At 42.5% G+C, this 21,242-nt stretch overlaps 1 protein-coding gene across 1 annotated transcript in view; it reads left to right on the forward strand.

Moving 5' to 3' along the window:
• LOC141051170 (uncharacterized) overlaps positions 1-21,242 on the forward strand; it is a 211,955-nt gene that overhangs the window by 108,639 nt on the left and 82,074 nt on the right. The window contains 6 exon segments of the mRNA XM_073548035.1: positions 1,385-1,534; positions 1,664-1,843; positions 1,917-2,040; positions 2,124-2,221; positions 3,338-3,428; positions 14,815-15,730. Coding sequence (XP_073404136.1) covers positions 1,385-1,534; positions 1,664-1,843; positions 1,917-2,040; positions 2,124-2,221; positions 3,338-3,428; positions 14,815-15,730 — 1,559 coding nt within the window.

The raw sequence follows: 21,242 nt of genomic DNA on the forward strand, positions 1-21,242 counted from the left end.
GATGAATTAGTCGGGCAGCAGAATTAAGGATGGACTGGAGAGGTGCGAGCGTGTTAGCAGGGAGACCACAGAAAAGGATGTTGCAGTAGTCAGGATGTTGCAGTAATGTATGTATGTGTGTGTATGTATCAAGCCACGCCCACTCCACATAGCAACCAATCACTAAGCATCTTTCATTTTACCAAAGCTGTTTAAAAGATGAAAGCTGAGCAGTGATTGGTTGCTATGAGCAACAGTTTTCCTTGTAGACAGTTGTGGTAACTGAGGCCTATTATTCTTATCATTTCTATTGTGTTATCGTCCTTCTGTAAAGCTGGAAATAGCACAATTTATTACCGTGCCAACACAGACCACCCTCTGTCGCAGACTGCAGGGGAGCCCAGTATCACACAGGAGAGGATTAGATACACAGCTCAGCAGACAGTACCACACAGGATTAGATACACGACTCAGCACACAGTATCACACCGGATAGGATTAGATACACCGCTCAGCAGACAGTATCACACCGGATAGGATTAGATACACGGCTCAGCAGACAGTATCACACAGGATAAGATGAGATACATGGCTCAGCAGACAGTATCACACAGAATAAGATTAGATACACAGCTCAGCAGACAGTATCACACAGGATAGTATTAAATACACAGCTCAGCAGACAATAACACACAGGAGAGGATTAGATACACGGCTCAGAAGACTGTATCACACAGGATAAGATTAGATACATGGCTCAGCAGACTGTATCACAGGATAAGATTAGATACATGGCTCAGCAGACTGTATCACACAGGATAGGATTAGATACACAGCTCAGCAGTCAGTATCGCACAGGATAGAATTAGATACACAGCTCAGCAGTCGTGTCACACAGGATAGGATTAGATACACAGCTCATCACCAGGATGTGCCAAAGGAGAGGACATTTTCATTCCAAAAATTCCACTCATTCCACCTGATTTGCCTTTTTATTTTAAACGCCTCCAGTTTCCAGTTTGACTGGCATTTGCAATGTCCATTTGTCCATTAACAATGCTCAGGGACAGTCCTTGAAAGTAGTAGGGATTGATTTGCAATCTCCATGCTTTTCTCATGGTCAACTTTACGTGACCTGTTCAAGAGATGGAACTGGCGAAAATCTGTTCATCTTTGCACCGAAAGGAAAAACCAAAAATGTTGGTAATCATTTAAATTGTGTTGCAAATCTGTTGAATATATGATGTGCAATATAATAATTATAATTTGTTATATAACTAACCACAGTTGGTTACTACGCCTGGGCAACGCCGGGCTCTTCAGCTAGTGTTTTATAATTGCTAGTCATTGCATTATTTTCTGGGATTCTTTTATGATGTTACATCGTCATCTTCTCCCCATTCAGATTCATACAAAATTGAATCATCTCAGTGGAGATCTTCTACATGAGAGAATTTTCCCGATTGACCCATAAAGGATGGTTAGAGACAGTGACAAGATGATGGAGAAGATATTACACTTCACCCTAGAGATCCTCTTCCGGCTTACTGGAGAGGTGAGAGATTCTGATGACATCACATTACATCATTCTTATCTATGGGAACAACAGATGGACAGAACTGGAGAGGTGAGGACTCTGGAAATGTCTGTAGTGAGATTTATTAATGTGTCTCTCCATAACCAGGATTACACAGTAGAGAAGAAGACCTCTAGGGAGCGCTGTCAGGACCCTGTGTCTGAGGGATGGGGAAGACCCCTGAGCCCAATCACGGGGCCTCCACCACACCCCATGATGTATGAGGACATCAATGACCAGGAGATCCTAGACCTCACCTACAAGATGATTGAGCTGCTGACTGGAGAGGTGACATTGCTGGGACATTGTGCATTAAAGCTATGAAGGGATCGGGGGATGACGGTATCATTGTGTGTGTCAGGTTCCTATAAGGTGTCAGGATGTCACCGTCTATTTCTCCATGGAGGAATGGGAGTATTTAGAAGAACACAAAGATCTGTACAAGGACGTCATGATGGAGGTTCCCCAGCCCCTCACATCACCAGGTAATAGACAGGACTAAATACACACGGCCTATAATTATCTGTGTGTAAAGAATGAATTCAGTCCCTGTATGTGTTTCCTCCAGTTCTATCCAGTAAGAGGACAGCACCAGAGAGATGTCAACATTTTCCTCTTCCACTGGACTGGAAACAAGAAAATCCCAATGTTCCTCAGGATCATCAGGTAGATGGATAGAAGGGGTCAGGAAATCTTCCCTGTGATGTGTAGAAGACTGTGAAGGTCTTGTGCCCAGTCTTGTTTTATCTACATTGAAAGGCCAATTTATTAGAGACACTTATTATGATAAGAGCTTCCTTGTATGGAAATTAGACCTGTAACTCTGGCTTGAAATATATAATGTGAGCTTATAAATAATAGTTTTCTGTTAATTTGTTAATAAATACCTGAATTGGAAAATGAGGCGGGGTCAGCAGCGCTAGACCAACCAGGACCAGTATTTTGTAAGTTTTTCTATATTAATAATGTTGTTATGAAGGAAATACAGTCAATAAAATGGAATCCTGTGGATGTAACTCTCGCCAATGAAAAAAGTCCATGGAGGACATAGTCATGCAAATTACAGCCAGCAGAATGCAACACTTGTGCTTCTACAAAAAATCCCAAACACATCGCTCATTTTTGCTTAGGCTAGGTTCACATAGCGTTATGGCAGTCCGTTTAACGGATTGCGTTACAAAGCGACATTAACGCGATGTACCGCATCTGTTAACACTGCCATAATGTAGCGCATCGCTAACGCATGTCATAATCGGCATGCGTTAGCGATGTGCCATCATGCTGTGACAGACGCCGTCTGCAATGTTCGAGGGTCCGTCACTGCTAGCGCAGATGGAGCATCTGCGCTAGCGTGATCGCATAACATGATCCAAAAAATGAGTAGCGTTAGCGCAGTCCGTTTAACTCATGCGTTGAACGGACTGCTCTAACGCTATGTGAACCTAGCCGTAGTGCAATTGCGCGATACCAGGAATTGCTGCAATTCTGAAGGCCAAAAGAGATCCAACAAGCTATTAGCTTGGTGTCTGTAATAAAGTGGCCATTCAGTGTATGTTTTATACTTGGTGGAGTTGACAGGATAAAGCTGATCGTAGATTTTAGATGTTGTCTGGATCTTCTCACATTTTTCTGGTTATGGGGGCTGCTGGGTAGAATATGGATCCGAAAGTTTAGATTTATACAGAAGACCTGCATCTATGTGCTGCTGTTATGTTCATTTGAGATCTTTATTCTTCTTGTGACTTCTCCGTCTGTCTGTGACTATTACAATATTTCTTTCAGGGTGAAGATCTGCCCCATATTAATACTACAGAGACATATGTGAGGGGTGATGAGTGGTGTAAAGAGGAGACTCCTACAGATAACTGTACAGGTGAGTAGTGACCACTAAGGCCTCTTTCACACTTCGGTTTTTGACCATCAGTCAAAATCCGCCAGGTTTTGAAAAAAACGGATCCGCCATTTTTTTTGCGGATCCGTTTTTTTCCCCATTGAGTTGCATTACTGGCGGATCTTGACGGATGGCTATCCGTTGGATCTGTTTTTGTGAGGATCCGCCAAATTTTTTGTGTCCGCCGGCATGCTTGGACGGACCTTGCAACGATTTTTTTTGTTGTTGGATCCGCATTTTCCAGTGCGCATGCCCGGAGAAAGGAAGTCAGGGAGAAAATTAACCCTGAAATCCTTTCTGGCGGACGAAAAAAATTCTCTCTCTCTCCCTCTCCCTCCCTTTAAAATTCTTAATTCTGCGGATCCGTCAAAGAACGGATCCTGTGGCATCCGTTCACATCAGTTAAAAACGGATCCGCTTTTCCGCCTTTTTGGCGGATTTTAACTGACACAAAAAGCTGAAGTGTGAAAGAGGCCTAAATCCCTAGAAGTCACAGATTCAATATAATGGGGCCAAGGTGATAGTCATGGCGAGGGGCTGCTGTTTCGGCGTGCCCTGGCACCCTGCAACATGAACACAATGTCTATTCTGATGTGTGCTGTGTGTGCAGTGCGTTTCACTCACTTGTAAAACAGAGTCCTCCTCAGATGGCAGTGTTCGGATCTTCTTCACTGACACACAATGATCCACAAAGTCCAAGTCCATTTTCAACAAAACAGCTTTACTTAGCTCGTCCAGTTTAGAAACAGACACCGCACAGCAATCTTCACACGTGACGGACATTGCTTTCCCTGAACTGTCCCTGGTCCTCCTTGACACCACGTGTTCCTGTACCGCAGCTTCCTGAGTAGCCGAGCTAGCTTTTTCCCTGTGTTCCCCATCCATTACCAAAGGATGCCGCTGCCAATCCTTCCCAGTCCGTAAGTCTTGGATGTCACAGGAATTTCCATAAAACCTAGTCGCTATTTCCCTCATGCTACTCTGATTCAGTCGTGCTCGTGTGTCTGTCCACCCACAAGGCCTGGATTGATGAGCTTCTGTCATAGCACAGTTTCATTCCACATCCTAACAGTTCTTCATCCTACTCATAACTAACTACCTCAGGAGCACATTCTCCTCACCCTTCTCTAGCTTCTCCCACTAGCCATTCCCTATTGTCTTAACTCTTTCTTATCTTAACTCAATCTAATCTCCTAATCTAAAGTGCCCCCCCCTGTTCTAAATCCTATATTACCCCATACTAATGCTAAACCTTACTTTATTACTATATCTCACTATGTCTATCCCTAGCCCATAAAGATATATAACTTACACAACACATAAACATTTTGACATATTAATGCACAATAAAACAATATCACATTGCATGACACTTTATATGCAAAACGTACCCGATATTAGTAGGAAGATGCGCACAAATCAGCCCCCAGCACACCCCCTACATCTACTCAGTCACCGGCTGTTACAACTACATGATACATTTTATAAGGCATATTACAATGTTAATGAAAACCCATGCACTCTGTTTTTTACCCCATTTTTTGGCATCACATTTTCAGCAGTAACGTTTCAATGCTGAAAATCTGAAATGGCGCTTTTGTTCCACACGGACAAAATGTAAGGCCGATTTCTGTACCCTTTGGATCATGACCACACAGACGTGATCGCTGAGATCAGTGATTGACTGCAACACTCACAAGTCCATCGGGCCCGAGAATACGGACCACAGTGTTTCCAATTTGGAAGCTAAAAATTTTTTTCTGTGGATCTTTTAACATCAAAAATCTATTTGATCTTCAAATCAGACTTGAATCTTTCATTAGGCCATGCAACGTTTCGGCTTCAGTTAGCTTATCTTATAAATGAGCCCCTGCTTGGCATGGCCTGATCATACCACATCTCCTGGGCGGGAGAGGAAACACAACAAAGTATACAGACCGGATAACATGGGATCACAGAAAGAATCAACTGCAATTCCATGCTGTAATGTCTATATACTCTCTGGCCACGAGCTGTAGTATGATCAGACTATGTTTGGAAGACACACCTTCGACGTAATACTTTTTTTTTGTTTTGTGCATGACCAGTCTTCCATTTTGTTGTACTTCTTGCCATGTAGTATATATATTATAGGAAAAAGCAGCAGCATCAGAGTATCAACCTCTAAGTTTGGCTTTGATTGGTCATAAATCCACTTAGAAGATTGTTCAGAAGAGAGATAAGCGCTAGATGACTGAACAGTCACAAGTGGTCACTTATTTAGGTGTCTTGTAACCCATTTTTACAGTCTGATATGTATTGAAATGCAATCTTCCTTACCAAAATGAGAAAATCAAGAAGGGAATTATGAAAATTCCAGCATTTACAGACATTTAATAGTATGCAAATTATGAAAACATTTTCATAACACTTTTAGTCATTCAGTATTGAGTATAAATATGACAGAGAAATCCTTGCACTTACATACTTTGCTGCCATAAATTAGGTTATTAATGGTTGTCTGAGGAATGTTCTGCTGCACTGAATGCACTGCGGCACACAGATCATCCAGATACCCTGCTGCCATCTCCTTTTGCAATTACCAACGTTGTTGTGTTGAAATTGGCTCCTAGGACACTGAAGAAATGGTAACACTATTGGTTCAATTACCAAATCAATGTACCGTTTATACTCGTGTATAAGCCAAGATTTTCAGCACATTTTTTGTGCTGAAAATGCCCCTTCACCTTATACACGAGTCGTATGCCAGAAAGCCAGCGGGGGCGGATGGGGAGCGTGGGAGCAGCTGCAGCCACCGAAGAGGTCACACTCACTCTCCTCCGTGCCATCGCTTATCTCCATCCCTGTATCTCTGTCCCCGGGGCCTGCAGCTTCCTCCTGTGTTGAGCGGTCACGTGGTACCGCTCATTAAAGTAATGAATATGCACGCGACTCCAGTCCCATAGGCATGGAGCGCATATTCATTACTTTGATGAGCAGTACCATGTGACCGCTCAGCACTGGAAGGAGCTGCCGGCCCCGGGAGAATGGAGAAGCTGGGAAGTGCAGAGACCGCGCTAGGAGGGTGAGTATCACGGGGGAGGGTGAGCCATGCGATATTCACCTGTCCCCGTTCCACCGCCGGGCCGTGTCTTCCGCGTCCTCTGGCTGTGACGTTAGGTTAGAGGGCGCTATTATGTGTTTACAGCCACAGGACCCGGAAGACACAGCGGAGGAACGGGGACAGATGAATATCGCAAGTGCCGGGGGCCTGAGCCAGCGGTGACACCGGCACCTGGCCCCCATAGCGTCGGTGTTCCCGCAGCTCAGAACACTGGCACCTGGCCCCCAGCAACGAGAGGTGAGTGTGTCATTTTTTTTTTTATCGCAGCAGCATATGGGGCATATTATTCTATGGAGCATCTTTTGGGGCCATCAACCTTTATGGAGCATTATATGGGGCATATTATTCTATGGAGTATCTTATGGGGCCATAAACCTTTACGGAGCATTATATGGGGCATATTATTCTATGGAGCATCTCATGGGGCCATCATTAACCTTTTATGCAGCATTATATGGGGCATATTTTAATATGGACCAACTTATCGGGCCAGCATTAACCTTTGTGCAGCATTATATGGGGCATTTTTTGTATGGAGCATCTTATTGGGCCCATCATGAACTTTATGGAGCATTATATGGGGTGTATTTTGTATAGAGCATCTTATGGGGTCCATCATGAACTGTATGGAGCATTATATGGGGCTCCTGATTCAATATGGATATTCAAAAACATTTAACCTATTGATGTCTCAATTTATTTTACTTTTATCGATATCTATTTTTTTTTTTTTTTTAAATTTACCAGTAGCTGCTGCATTTCCCAGCCTAGGCTTATACTCGAGTCAGTAAGTTTTCCTAGGTTTTTTGTGGCAAAATTAGGGGCCTCGGCTTATACTCGGGTCAACTTATACTCGAGAATATACGTTAATATCAGGCTTTTAGTGTACTTGTAATGAATATTAAAGAGGTCCGACTACTATACAGTTCAAATCAGAAGTACTTTCAACTGCATCACATCTAATGTGGTGTACCTAATTATTTGTACTAAATGTCCAACTGGGGGTCTGTATGTGGGGAGACCGGGCGAAACTGAGAACAAGGATGAATTCTCATTGCCACACAATAAGAGAAAAAAGAATGGATCCACCTATGGCAAAACATTTTTGTATCCCTGGACATAGCATGATGGACATTAAATTACTTGTATTAAAAGGTAACTTCAAGTCTCAGAGAGACAGGAGGGTCTGTGAGTATAAATTTCTGACAACCTTTGACACACTCAGTGCAGGTATGAATGTGTCACATGGATTTATGTGTTTTTACATCAGTTAAGGAATTTGTTCTTCAGACCTTCTGGGGGCATCACACAACACAGAACCAGACCCCAATCAGAGGACAATAAAACTTTCACAGTCCTTATCTTTGAACTATTCCAATATTTATGTTTATCCCTCTCCCATAATGATGTCATGATCTGCTGTTTGTGTGATCAGGTAGTTCAGAGGTTAATCTGGACAGCCTCACTTTGAGACTCTGGGAGGCTTTTTATAGCCTCACTGTGGGCTCACTCCTTGTCGCTTATACTCAGACCCTTGGCCGAGTGTGTGACCCTAGTGTACTTTGTGACCGTGATACTTTGTGCTGGCTTGGTTTTGACCCAGTTCTGTCCCTGTTACGAGTTCTGCCTGTTCCTTTTGTACTGCTCTGATATTCCCGTGAATGACTCTTTTGCTTTGGACCTGACTATTCTCTGTCTGCCCCCTTGTACTGCGTTGCTATCTCTGTGCATGATTCATTGCTTACATTTTGACTATTCTCTGCTTGTCCCCCTGGTACCGCACTGCCCTCTCTGTGAATGACCCTCCGTTTGTCTGATCTGAGTTTCCCTAGCCTGTACTCCAGGATTCCTGTTATAGAACTCTATTGCCATCTCCAGCAGCAGGACGCTAAGCCACGCCCCTTGTGGTCACATGATCGTAGGTCCTGGTGCTGCTAAACTACTTTCAGTGTCGCAGGTCCTGGTCTCAGAATTTTCCCTGCAGTATCGGACCCCGGGTCCCCCCGTAGTCTGGGTGAGTTATCCTGTTCAACAGCAGCAGTCCGCCGGCGCTGACAGTATCCTGATAAATGACAATTCTGCTTCATGTCACTTGTCTTATCTATTGCAGTATTTCTTTGCTGTTTTGTGCATAAATATGTGATTCTTCAGATGTTGTATTAGTCAATGCCTGATGAAGAGACCTGAGTAGTCTCGAAAGCTTGCGATTTGTTACCATCTTTTTAGTTAGCCATTAAAAGGTATCTCAGTTCTAAATATTTCTATCTGGCTAAAACGGTACAAAGATATACACTCACTGGCCACTTTATTAGGTACACCTGTCCAACTGTGTGTTAAGACTTAATTTCTAATCAGCCAATCACATGGCGGCAACTCAGTGCATTTAGGCATGTAGACATGGTCAAGACAATCTCCTGCAGTTCAAACCGAGCATCAGTATGGGGAAGAAAGGTGATTTGAGTGCCTTTGAACGTGGCATGATTGTTGGTGCCAGAAGGGCTGGTCTGAGTATTTCAGAAACTGCTGATCTACTGGGATTTTCACGCACAACCATCTCTAGGGTTTACAGAGAATGGTCCGAAAAAGAAAAAAAATCCAGTGAGCGGCAGTTCTGTGGCCGGAAATGCCTTGTTGATGCCAGAGGTCAGAGGAGAATGGGCAGACTGGTTCGAGCTGATAGAAAGGCAACAGTGACTCAAATTGCCACCCGTTACAACCAAGGTAGGCAGAAGAGCATCTCTGAACGCACAGTGCGTCGAACTTTGAGGCAGATGGGCTACATCAGCAGAAGACCACACTGGGTACCACTCCTCTCAGCTAAGAACAGGAAACTGAGGCTACAATTTGCACAAGCTCATCGAAATTGGACAGTAGAAGATTGGAAAAACGTTGCCTGGTCTGATGAGTCTCGATTTCTGCTGCGACATTCGGATGGTAGGGTCAGAATTTGGCGTAAACAACATGAAAGCATGGATCCATCCAGCCTTGTATCAACGGTTCAGGCTGGTGGTGGTGGTGTCATGGTGTGGGGAATTTTTTCTTGGCACTCTTTGGGCCCCTTGGTACCAATTGAGCATCGTTGCAACGCCACAGCCTACCTGAGTATTGTTGCTGACCATGTCCATCCCTTTATGACCACAATGTACCCAACATCTGATGGCTACTTTCAGCAGGATAATGCGCCATGTCATAAAGCTCGAATCATCTCAGATTGGTTTCTTGAACATGACAATGAGTTCACTGTACTCAAATGGCCTCCTCAGTCACCAGATCTCAATCCAATAGAGCATCTTTGGGATGTGGTGGAACGGGAGATTCGCATCAGGGATGTGCAGCCGACAAATCTGCGCCAACTGTGTGATGCCATCATGTCAATATGGTCCAAAATCTCTGAGGAATGCTTCCAGCACCTTGTTGAATCTCTGCCACGAAGAATTGAGGCAGTTCTGAAGGCAAAAGGGGGTCCAACCCGTTACTAGCATGGTGTACCTAATAAAGTGGCCAGTGAGTGTATATCTTTCCTGTATTACTTACTGCAAACTCAAAAGTTTACATACATTTCATTTAGTATTTGGTACCATTGCCCTTAAGCTGAATGAATGGGTCAAACATTTGGCATACAGTTGTGGCCAAAAGTATTGACACCCCTGCAATTTTGTCAGATAATACTCAGTTTCTTCCTGAAAATGATTGCAAACACAAATTGTTTGTTATTATTATCTTCATTTAATTTGTCTTAAATGAAAAAACACAAAAAGAATTGTCCTAAAGCCAAATTGGATATAATTCCACACCAAACATAAAAAAGAGGGTAGACAAAAGTATTGGCACTGTTCGAAAAATCATGTCATGCTTCTCTAATTTGTGTAATTAACAGCACCTGTAACTTACCTGTGGCACCTAACAGGTGTTGGCAATAACTAAATCACACTTGCAGCCAGTTGACATGGATTAAAGTTGACTCAACCTCTGTCCTGTGTCCTTGTGTGTACCATATTGAGCATGGAGAAAAGAAAGAAGACCAAAGAACTGTCTGAGGACTTGGGAAACCAAATTGTGAGGAAGCATGAGCAATCTCAAGGCTATAAGTCCAACTCCAAAGACCTGAATGTTCCTGTGTCTACCGTGCACAGTGTCATCAAGAAGTTTAAAGCCCATGGCCTGTGGCTAACCTCCCTAGATGTGAACGGAAAAGAAAAATTGACAAGAGTTTTCAACGCAAGATTGTGCGGATGTTGGGTAAAGAACCTCGACTAACATCCAAACAAGTTCAAGCTGCCCTGCAGTCCGAGGGTACAACAGTGTCAACCCGTAATATCCGTCGGCGTCTGAATGAAAAGGGACTGTATGGTAGGAGACCCAGGAAGACCCCACTTCTTACCCCGAGACATAAAAAAGCCAGGCTGGAGTTTGCCAAAGCTTACCTGAAAAAGCCTAAATCGTTTTGGAAGAATGTTCTCTGGTCAGATGAGACAAAAGTCGAGCTTTTTGGGCAAAGGCATCAACATAGAGTTTACAGGAGAAAAAAGAGGCATTCAAAGAAAAAAACACGGTCCCTACAGTCAAACATGGCGGAGGTTCCCTGATGTTTTGGCGTTGCTTTGCTGCCTCTGGCACTGGACTGCTTGACCGTGTGCATGGCATTATGAAGTCTGAAGACTACCAACAAATTTTGCAGTATAATGTAGGGTCCAGTGTGAGAAAGCTGGGGTCTTTCAGCAGGGCAATGACCCAAAACACACTTCAAAAAGCACTAGAAAATGGTTTTAGATAAAGCACTGGAGACTTCTAAGGTGGCCAGCAATGAGTCCAGACCTGAATCCCATAGAACACCTGTGGAGAGATCTAAAAATGGCAGTTTGGAGAAGGCACCCTTCTATTATCAGGGACCTGGAACAGTTTGACAAAGAAGAATGGTCTAAAATTCCAGCAGAGCACTGTAAGAAACTCATTGATGGTTACCGGAAGCGGTTGGTCGCAGTTATTTTGACTAAAGGTTGTGCAACCAAGTATTAGGCTGAGGGTGCCTGTACTTTTGTCTGGCCCATTTTTGGAGTTTTGTTTGAAATGATCAATGTTTTGCTTTTTGCTTCATTCTCTTTTGTGTTTTTTCATTTAAGACAAAATAAATGAAGATAATAATACCCAAGAATTTGTGTTTGCAATCATTCTCAGGAAGAAACTGAGTATTATCTGACAAAATTGCAGGGGTGTCAATACTTTTGGCCACAACTGTATCCTTCCACAAGCTTCTGACAATAGTTGGTCGGAATTTGGGCCCATTCCTCCTGACACAACTGGTGTAACTGATCCAGGTTTGTAAGTTGCCTTGCTCGCACCTGTCTTTTCAGCTTTGTCCATACATTTTCATTTGATTGAGATCAGGGCTTTGTGATAGCCTCCCCAAAACATTGACTTTGTTATACTTAAGTCACTTTGTTACCATTTTGGCAGTATGCTTTGGGTCATTGTCCATTTGGAACACCCATTTCCGCCCAAGCTTTAACTTCCTAGCTGATGTCTTCAGTTGTTGCTTCAGTATTGCCACATAATCTTCTTTTCTCATGATGCCATCTGTTTTGTGAAGTGCACCAGTCCCTCCTGCAGCAAAACAACCCCACAACATGATGCTGCCACCCCCAAGTTTCACAGTTGGGATGGTGTTCTTCGGCTTCCATGCTTTTCCCATTTTCCTCCAAAATGTAACAATGATCATTATGCCGAAAAAGTTCAATTCTAGTTTCATCAGACCACAGGACATGTCTCGAAAAATTAATGTCTTTGTTCCTGTGTGCATTTTCAAACATTAATCTGGCATTTTTATGTTTCTTTTGGAGTAATGGCTTCTTCCTGGCACAGTGGCCTTTCACCACATGTTGAGATAGTACCCGTTTCACGGTGGATATTGACACAATTATACCAGCTTCCACCATAAGGGATGGGGGCAGTGCTCTGGAATCACTGCGTTGAGAAACACGTGATGGTGTCTCCGCAGTGTCGGATGTTGATCTCCATGAGTTCATTCATCCTCCTCTTCATAGTCTTTTTACTAGGCATTGCTCCTACCAGCCAGTTTCCTACTCCACACTGATGAGGGGCAATACCCCGAAACAGCTGTATGTGGATGGATACCATGTTTTGGCATAGGTGGTTTCCTTCATTGGAGACTGCCCTTCCCGTGGTTGTTCCTTCCCGGACAAAGACCTAGCTGGTCATTGCTTGCATTGAGAAACACGTGATGGTGTCTCCGCAGCTTCTGTTTTGCATGTTTTGCATATTTCCCATAAGGGATGGGGGCAGTGCTCTGGAATCACTGCGTTGAGAAACACGTGATGGTGTGTCCGCAGTGTCGGATGTTGATCTCCATAAGTTCATTCATCCTCCTCTTCATAGTCTTTTTACTAGGCATTGCTCCTACCAGCCAGTTTCCTACTCCACACTGATGAGGGGCAATACCCCGAAACAGCTGTATGTGGATGGATACCATGTTTTGGCATAGGTGGTTTCCTTCATTGGAGACTGCCCTTCCCGTGGTTGTTCCTTTCCGGACAAAGACCTGGCTGGTCATTGCTTGCGTTGAGAAACACGTGATGGTGTCTCCGCAGCTTCTGTTTTGCAAAATTGTTTAAAGGCATAGTAATCTTAGTGTATGTAAACTTTTGACTTTGCAGTAAGTAATATAAATGCCTTGACCATTCTCTCTCTCATTATTCTGGTATTTGGCAAATATTAATAATTATGGTAATCCTAATTGAAAAACATGCATGTGTGTCTTTTTATATAGTGTATGTAAAATTCTGGTTTCAACTGTACATAATGCCACTGCTCACCATAATACCATCGGTAGGTCAGTTTTGACATTCACTTGGTCTCATCATATTCAAAGAATGGTATGTAGTGACCCATTCTGTAATGCAAGTGAAACTAGATGTCACATGCCAAGCCTAGGGCTTCAGTTTCTACACAAACCCTCAGAAAGCATTTGCACATCGGGCTGCGAGCCAGACATCCAGCTACAGATGTCCATCGACCTCACGCCTTCGCTCTAATAGCCTATAACGGTGCAGAGCAAAACTTCATTTGAGGAAGGAATGCAGATCTATCGTCTTTAGCTATTAGTCCCTCTTTTAGCTTGGTTGCTATGATAGCCAGAGGTTGGTCTGGAGATGACTTGTGCAATGCCATTAACAAACCACCTTGATGCAATGATAAAGTGTCCCAGTAGGCATTAATCAACATGACAATCTCAGGCCAAATGTTGCTCATGCCACTCTGAATATCCTTCAAGGGTTAAATATGCTCCCATGGCATAAAGCATCTCCGGACTTGCCTGCTATCAAGAACATCTGAGACGTCAGTGGCTGTCAATTGCTAAAGGAGCAGCAACAGCAAATCTTCATGATTTGCATGCATAAGTGCCTTCAGCATAGCAGGACATTCCTCAAACAACCATCTAATTGATAGCAGCCAAGTCTGTAAGTGTGGTGATTTCTACATGTGGTGCCCATATTTGATACTGAATAAATCGATATGTTTAGAAAATTTTGTTTCTATTTTTTCATAATTTGTATATCCGTAACATGTCTATCCATCCTGTGATTTCAATACCTCATGATTTTTCTCTTCTTGGTGTTGTAGTTTTGATGTTCAAGAGTGTACATACTGTAAGTCATACTCACCCAATTAGAAGCAGTCGAACATCAGATATGTTCTGGAGGGTGAATACATACTACTTCTGCTCTTACTAATTGCAGATTTTTCCATGTATAACTTTATTTTCTACATGTACTTGAGGCACCAATCTCGTATCTCTTGGTGTACTGTTTTGCACCATATTTTACTTTGATCTTTATTACTACTTGTAATCATTGTTGGATTGTTATTTCAGGTGGTTTCCTTGAACCTACAATTTGATATGAACTTTACAGTTGGGGGTTGTCTCTTGTTCACCCATTTATTCTTTTTCCGGTGTCTATAGTATTTATGGAGTAATATTGTTTTTAATTTACATATGAATAAAACTGGATTATACATACCAGCAAGGTGAAGCAGAGGATGAGGCAGGAAGCAGTTCAGGAGCCAAAGTCAATATCTAGCAGTAGTACAAGGCCTACTATTGCTGTCACTGTCCTAGTCAATTGAAATTCTAATTTTACTCCAATTTGTATAGACATATTATATGAAAAGTTTATAGAATTCAAATACAATAGATATAACTTCAAGGCAGTGCTATTGAAAAATAACAATTGTTTTTATTCTTCACAGATGACTGTACAGGGAGCTTGGAGGGATATATGATATTTTCAGATTTTAAAACAGATAATCATATTATCACACCAGATACAAATGAAGACTATGCCGTAATCCCAGATATACCACCAGCACTTCTGAGCCAAGATTTATCATCTGAGTCTTTTCAACAGGTCCTGTTTTCTGATTCATCACAAACTGTTGAGCGAATTAAAAATATCAGAACCATTGTTAAACATCAAAAAGCTTACACAGGGAAGAAGATATATTCGTGTTCCATATGTGGAAAATGTTGTTCCCAGAAATCTGACCTTGTTAAACATGAGAGAATTCACACAGGGGAGAAGCCATATTCTTGCTCAGTATGTGGGAAATGTTTTTGTCAGACATCTGATCTTGCTAAACATATGAGAATTCATACAGGGGATAAGCCATTTTCATGTCCAGAATGTGGGAAATGTTTTATCAACAAATCACATCTTATTAGACATAAGAGAATTCACACAGGGGAGAAGATATGTTCATGTTTAGAATGTGGGAAAAGTTTCAATCAGAAATCTTCTCTAGTTATACATCAGAGAATTCACACAGGAGAGAAGCCATATTCATGCGCAGAATGTGGAAAGTGTTACTCTCAGAAATCTGATCTTGCTAAACATCAAAGAACTCACACGGGAGAAAAGCCTTTTTCATGCCCTGAATGTAAGAGATGTTTTAACAGCAAATCACATCTTGTTAGACATCAGAGAATTCACACAGGGGAGAAGCCATTTTCATGTACTGTTTGTGGAAAGTGTTTTAGCCAAAACTCATCTCTAATTAAACATCAAAAATCTCACACAGGAAAAACATTTACATGTTCTGAATGCGGGAAATGGTTTACCCACAAGTCATATTTTCTAATACATCAGAGAAATCACACAGAGAAGTAGCACTTTTCTATTTTTAGCGCTTTATTGACTCATTTTAAACCCAATTGGAATAGGTATAGTGTCACATCATACAAAAGAAAGGGAAATAAATCTAGAACACCAAAATGACTATAAGAAATGCATGGAATTACCAATAAACATCTGTTATCAAAAAGCAAACGGAAAAAAAATCTAGTTTCCAAATAGGCACTTTATTAGAGAGACTCTTCTGGTAGTGCATTGGACCTTTTATAGCCTTCAGTACCTCATCATTTCATCATAATATCAATTCCGCTAAGTGAAGAAATCTTTCTGTAGAAATATTGGTTCATGCAGTCAGGTTAGATAATAATAATTATCTTTATTTACATAGCGCCAACATATTCCTCAGCGCTTTACAATTCAGAAGTTCAAATATTCACAGGTGTCACAACTCCAGAACACTGCCTACTGGGGTCAACAATATTTGCAGTTTGAGCGTTCGATTCTTAACGCTGAAACAAAACATAATTTTATAAAGCTGGTATATAGCTGACACAGAAAAAGTAATATAACATTGGCAAATTAGATTATAATAGTTGTGTTGGTTATTTTCTTTATCAAATTAATGTTTTTATTCAGTCACAATATTCTTGTCATACAATTGACCCCATATCACAAGTTTGTCCATTTTTGTAAATTTTGGTCCGATCTAGCACCAAGGATCATGCCTCTTCTGAAATGTATATTCACACTGAGAATTTGTTCACTTGATTTTGTGCTGTAAATTGTGGTCATGTCTCATAACTTCCATATAGTGAAGCTCCAATTATGAAGAGGGAAATGTCTGTAATAAAATCACCATTCCCTGTAAATAAATCATGTGCATATATATATAATAATATACAGGGGCTGGACAAAATAATGGAAACACCTACCGTTTTGGCATCATAATCTTTGAACATGTTATAAACATGCAAACCGTGACCTATGGTAATGTTTTGTAGTTGATTATTTGTGTTATGTGATATGTGTATGTAAATTAACTGTTTGTTTTGCAGAATTGTAAGAACATTGATGAGAACCTGATACCAATGGCAGACCTCTCAAAGAGGCCAAATTGTTGGTGCTCGTATGGCAGGCGCTAGTGTAACAGAAAGTGCCCAAATGCTTGGCGTGTCAAGAGGTACTGTCTCCACAGTAATGACTGCGTTTGAAAGAGAAGAAAAAACTTCCACAGCAAAGCACAGGTCCGGCCGAAAGTCGAAGTTGCCTGAGAGAGACCATTGGACTGTAAAGTGAATTGTGAGAGTGGATCGCAAGACCACGGCTCTGAAAATCACTGCTGAGCTCAATGAAGACTACAGAACCCAGTTTCCACGAAAACTGTTCGTCAGGAGCTGCACAAATCTGGATTCCACGGAAGAGCTGCAATTAGAAAACCGCTGCTCTCAATGACAAATGTTTCCAAGTCGTTTAGAGTGGTGTAGAAACCTCCAGTATTGGTCCCTCGAGCAGTGGAAACATGTGATATTCTCAGTCAAATCATCGTTTACCCTATTTCCGAACTCCGGCCTAGTGTACATTTGGAGACAGCCGAAAGAAGCATTCCATCCAGACTGCCTTCTCCCAACCGTAAAACATGGCGGAGGTTCTGTGATGATCTGGGGTGCTATTTCTTGGAGATCCACCGGGCCAATGATATCCCTCCATGGAAGAATTAACAGCCGAGATTATTTAGGCATTTTGAGCGACCAAGTGCATCCTATGGTTCAAGCACTGTTCCCGGAGGGGAACGCCATCTTTCAGGATGATAATGCATCAATTCATACAGCTAGAATCGTTAAAGCATGGCAGGAGGAACATTCTAATGAAGTTGAGCATCTCATCTGGCCCCCACAATCCACAGACCTCAACATTATTGAGCATTTATGGTCGATTTTAGAGGTTCACGTTAGACGTCGATTTCCGCCGCCATCGTCGCTCAAAGAACTGGAGGGTGTTTTAACTGAAGAATGGGCTAAAATTCCTTTGGAAACAATTCACACCTTGTATGAATCCATACCTCGGAGAATTGAGGCTGTAATCACCGCAGAAGGTGGACCTACACCATATTAAACTAACTTTTGTTGATGTTTCCAGGTGTTTCCATTATTTTGTCCAACTCCTGTACATTACCTGTAATATGTGATCTGGCAGTTGTGAGGGCAACAATTTGGTGCCCAACTTCTCAAAGCAAACTAATAGCGTGGCATTGGAAGATTGCCTTGTTGGCTAACTTGTTCACGTACAGCAGTATCTCTCCACATCTTATGTTGCGTCAGATGGCAGAGAGAAGTACTGGACAACCAATTTAAAGTGTATTACTAATGATTAATAAATTTTTGGAAACTTATATCCTCTTCTTTTGATCTATATTTCGTTATATTTTTAAATGTTAAATAGACATTTTGAATAATAAGAGTCTAAATGGAGAATTACACTATGGATCCCAAAATTATTATAGTCATACAGCTCTGATGTAGAATCAAAGCATAATGTACGGTTGGAAAAGTTAACTCTTACCTGAAGGGAAGCAGTTAAATGGGATTAAAGACCCTTTTATCATTCTACTTTGTGACAGGATGAGGGCAAACCATCTATCCACCAAGGCCGGACTGGCCATTTGGCAATTCTGGCAAATGCCAGAAGAGCCTGCCTGTTCGTGGGCCTCCTTGTCTGCTAAGCTGTTAACAATATCGGCGTCCTCAAGACGTCGATACTGCTAACAGTTATGAAGGTATAACACGCCACTGGCTTCATCACTTTGTGAGGGGTTGACCCACTCGGCTGCTTGCAGAGGTAAACACAGGAACGCTTCTTGTGGTAAATCACTTGCTGGTTTATTATGGAACAGCATAAACCATAGCATGGCTCAGCAAAGTAAATGTGGCCTTTCTGGCATAACAAAAAATATAACGTATAGCAAACTCCATATCTGGGGGAATTCGCCGGCTCAGACCACCATGTGTCTTAAGCTCCACCTGGAGCAATGTCTGGAGTCTCTCCTCTCTAAACCACAACAAAGAGAAAAAAAAAGGCAGTGCCTGTACATTTAACATCACAGCCACACCCTTGAGGTGTCCCTTAACATGGCTGATTAACTCCTTTACCTCATAGCATGATGGTGAGACACTTATGAGTTTCTAGATCATGAAAGAAAGCAAGCTCTGTGATACATTTCTCCCCTCACATTCAGTGCCAGTGACCCTGTCACAACTTACCCAGGCAGGTCGTGGCTTTGTTTGTTGCCTTCCGGAGGCCGGCACCAAGCAGGGGTCATTGGCGATGCGATGAAGTCACTGCATTGTGCCACCAGTGTCAATTATGATAATAGATATTACAAAAACTCTGCGGAGGGTGAGGAGTCTGGATTAGGTGAGTGTAAGGATTTTTTATTTATTTTTGGGGAGCTGTGGGGGACCATCATACTATATAGGGTGCTGTGGGTTGAACCATCATAGTATATAAGAGGCTGTGGGATGGAGTAATATACTATATAGGGTGCTGTTGAGGAGACCATCATACTACATACGGGCCTATGAGGTGGTTCATCCTACTGTGTAGGGGGCTGTGAGGTGGCCCATCACACTATGTAGGGGGCTGTGTGATAGACTGTCATACTATATAGGGGGCTATGAGGTGAACCATCATGTTATGAGGGGCTGTTGGGGGTACCATGATAATATATAAGGAGCTGTGAGGTGGACCATCATACTATATAGAGGGGATGTTGGGGGGACTATCCTACTATATAGGGGCTGTTGGGGAACCATGATACTATATGGGGGCTATGATGTGGGCCATCTTACTACATAGGGCTGTGGGGGGACCATCATACAGTATTGGGGCTATGGGGGATCTATCATACTGTGTGGAGTGGTTGTGGTAGACATTGTTGTGTGGAGGTCTATGGTGTACGTTATACTATGTTGGGGGCTGTGGTCACTATCATATTGTATGGGGTAGTTAAGGGGGACATACTGCTTGGGGGAATCATTATATGGAGGAGCTTTGGTAGACATCACACTTTATATAGTGGTCTGTGGTAGACATCAAACTATGTGGGGAGGCAGCCAACAGCAATGGTATTAATGCCAATCTGAGTACCGCAGGTAATGGTGGAATCCCTAAAGGACCCTCCCTATGAGCACATTATTTACCATGCTGCCCAAATTTAGTGGCCAGAATAGAACTACAAGTGGAGATTGTTCTGGCCACCATGGATGGTGAGGCCCGCATAAACGTTTTCCTGCGACCAGAAGTCACACGTAACACCTAGAAAGGGTGAAATTTCTGGAGGAGATATATGGTGAAACAGCTAGTGCGAGTCATCTCTGGGCAAAGCGGGAAGGGGGTCTCCCAATATGACATGGTGCTACAGGAAGTACTAGAAGAAGTACAAAAGAAAGAGGGATACTGAGTACGAGGCATGGGATCTGTGGACTGGATACTATAAGAACAATTTGTCCTGGGACTCTACAGTACTCCCCTAAGGCAGGTTTTACATGAGTGAGTAAGAGTGGACTCTGACTTAAGCTTTCGGCAAATATTGGCAGTGGTGGTTTCCCCAAGCAAAGAAGAAAGCTACATGAACAGTTTCCTGGATAGTGGATTGGTCGACGTCGGCCAGTTGAATGGCCACTAAGGTCTCCTGATCTGAGCCCCTTAGACTTTTATCTTTGGGGTCATCTGAAGGCAATTGTCTACTTTATGCTGTGAAGATACAAGATGTGCAGCATCTCAAACAACGGATACTGGAAGCCTGTGCTAGCATTTCTTCTGCAGTGTTGCTATTAGTGTTTCAAGAGTGGGAGAAGAGGGTTGCATTGACAATCCAACACAATGGGCAGCGCTTTGAACACATTTTAAGTGGTCATAAACTTGTAAATAACTCATGAAAGAATAAAGTTACGTTAAAACCAAGCACACCATTGTTTTTTTACATTTTCGATAAGTTTGATGTGTCACATGATGCTCTTACCGTTAAAAAAATAATGTTGGATCCAAAATGGCCAACTTTAAAATGGCCGCCATGGTCACCACCCATCTTGAAAAGTTTTCCCCCTCCCATATACTAATGTGCCACAAACAGGAAGTTGATATCACCAACTATTTCCATTTTATTTAGGTGTATCCATATAAGGCTATTTTCACACTAACGTATGGAGGAGCTGCAGAGGGATGCGGACTTCCCCCGTGAAGCTCCGCCCCTGCTGTACCCCTCCATGAAGCTCCGCCTACGTCAGCATGCGGCCTGCGTGCCCTATCATTAGCATTGGGTACGCAGTCCATGCCGTTGTATGTCGATGCTCTGCATAGCGTGTCTGAGTAGGCCCACATTAATTTTGACTTCTTCCAGTTTCCCAGTCACGAAGTCAGTAGTAGATACAATAACAGAAGTTTACCGGATACCTGATTCACAGTCAGCTCAACTGCTTCAATATGTTCCTCTTAGGGTGCATGTTTGCATGTCCCATGGGGGCTGCATAACCCCGACACAGAGTCCAACCA

This window comes from Dendrobates tinctorius, unplaced genomic scaffold, assembly GCF_039654945.1.
Source record: "Dendrobates tinctorius isolate UK_male_01 unplaced genomic scaffold, ASM3965494v1 ptg000155l, whole genome shotgun sequence".
Taxonomy (NCBI): Eukaryota; Metazoa; Chordata; class Amphibia; order Anura; family Dendrobatidae; genus Dendrobates; species Dendrobates tinctorius.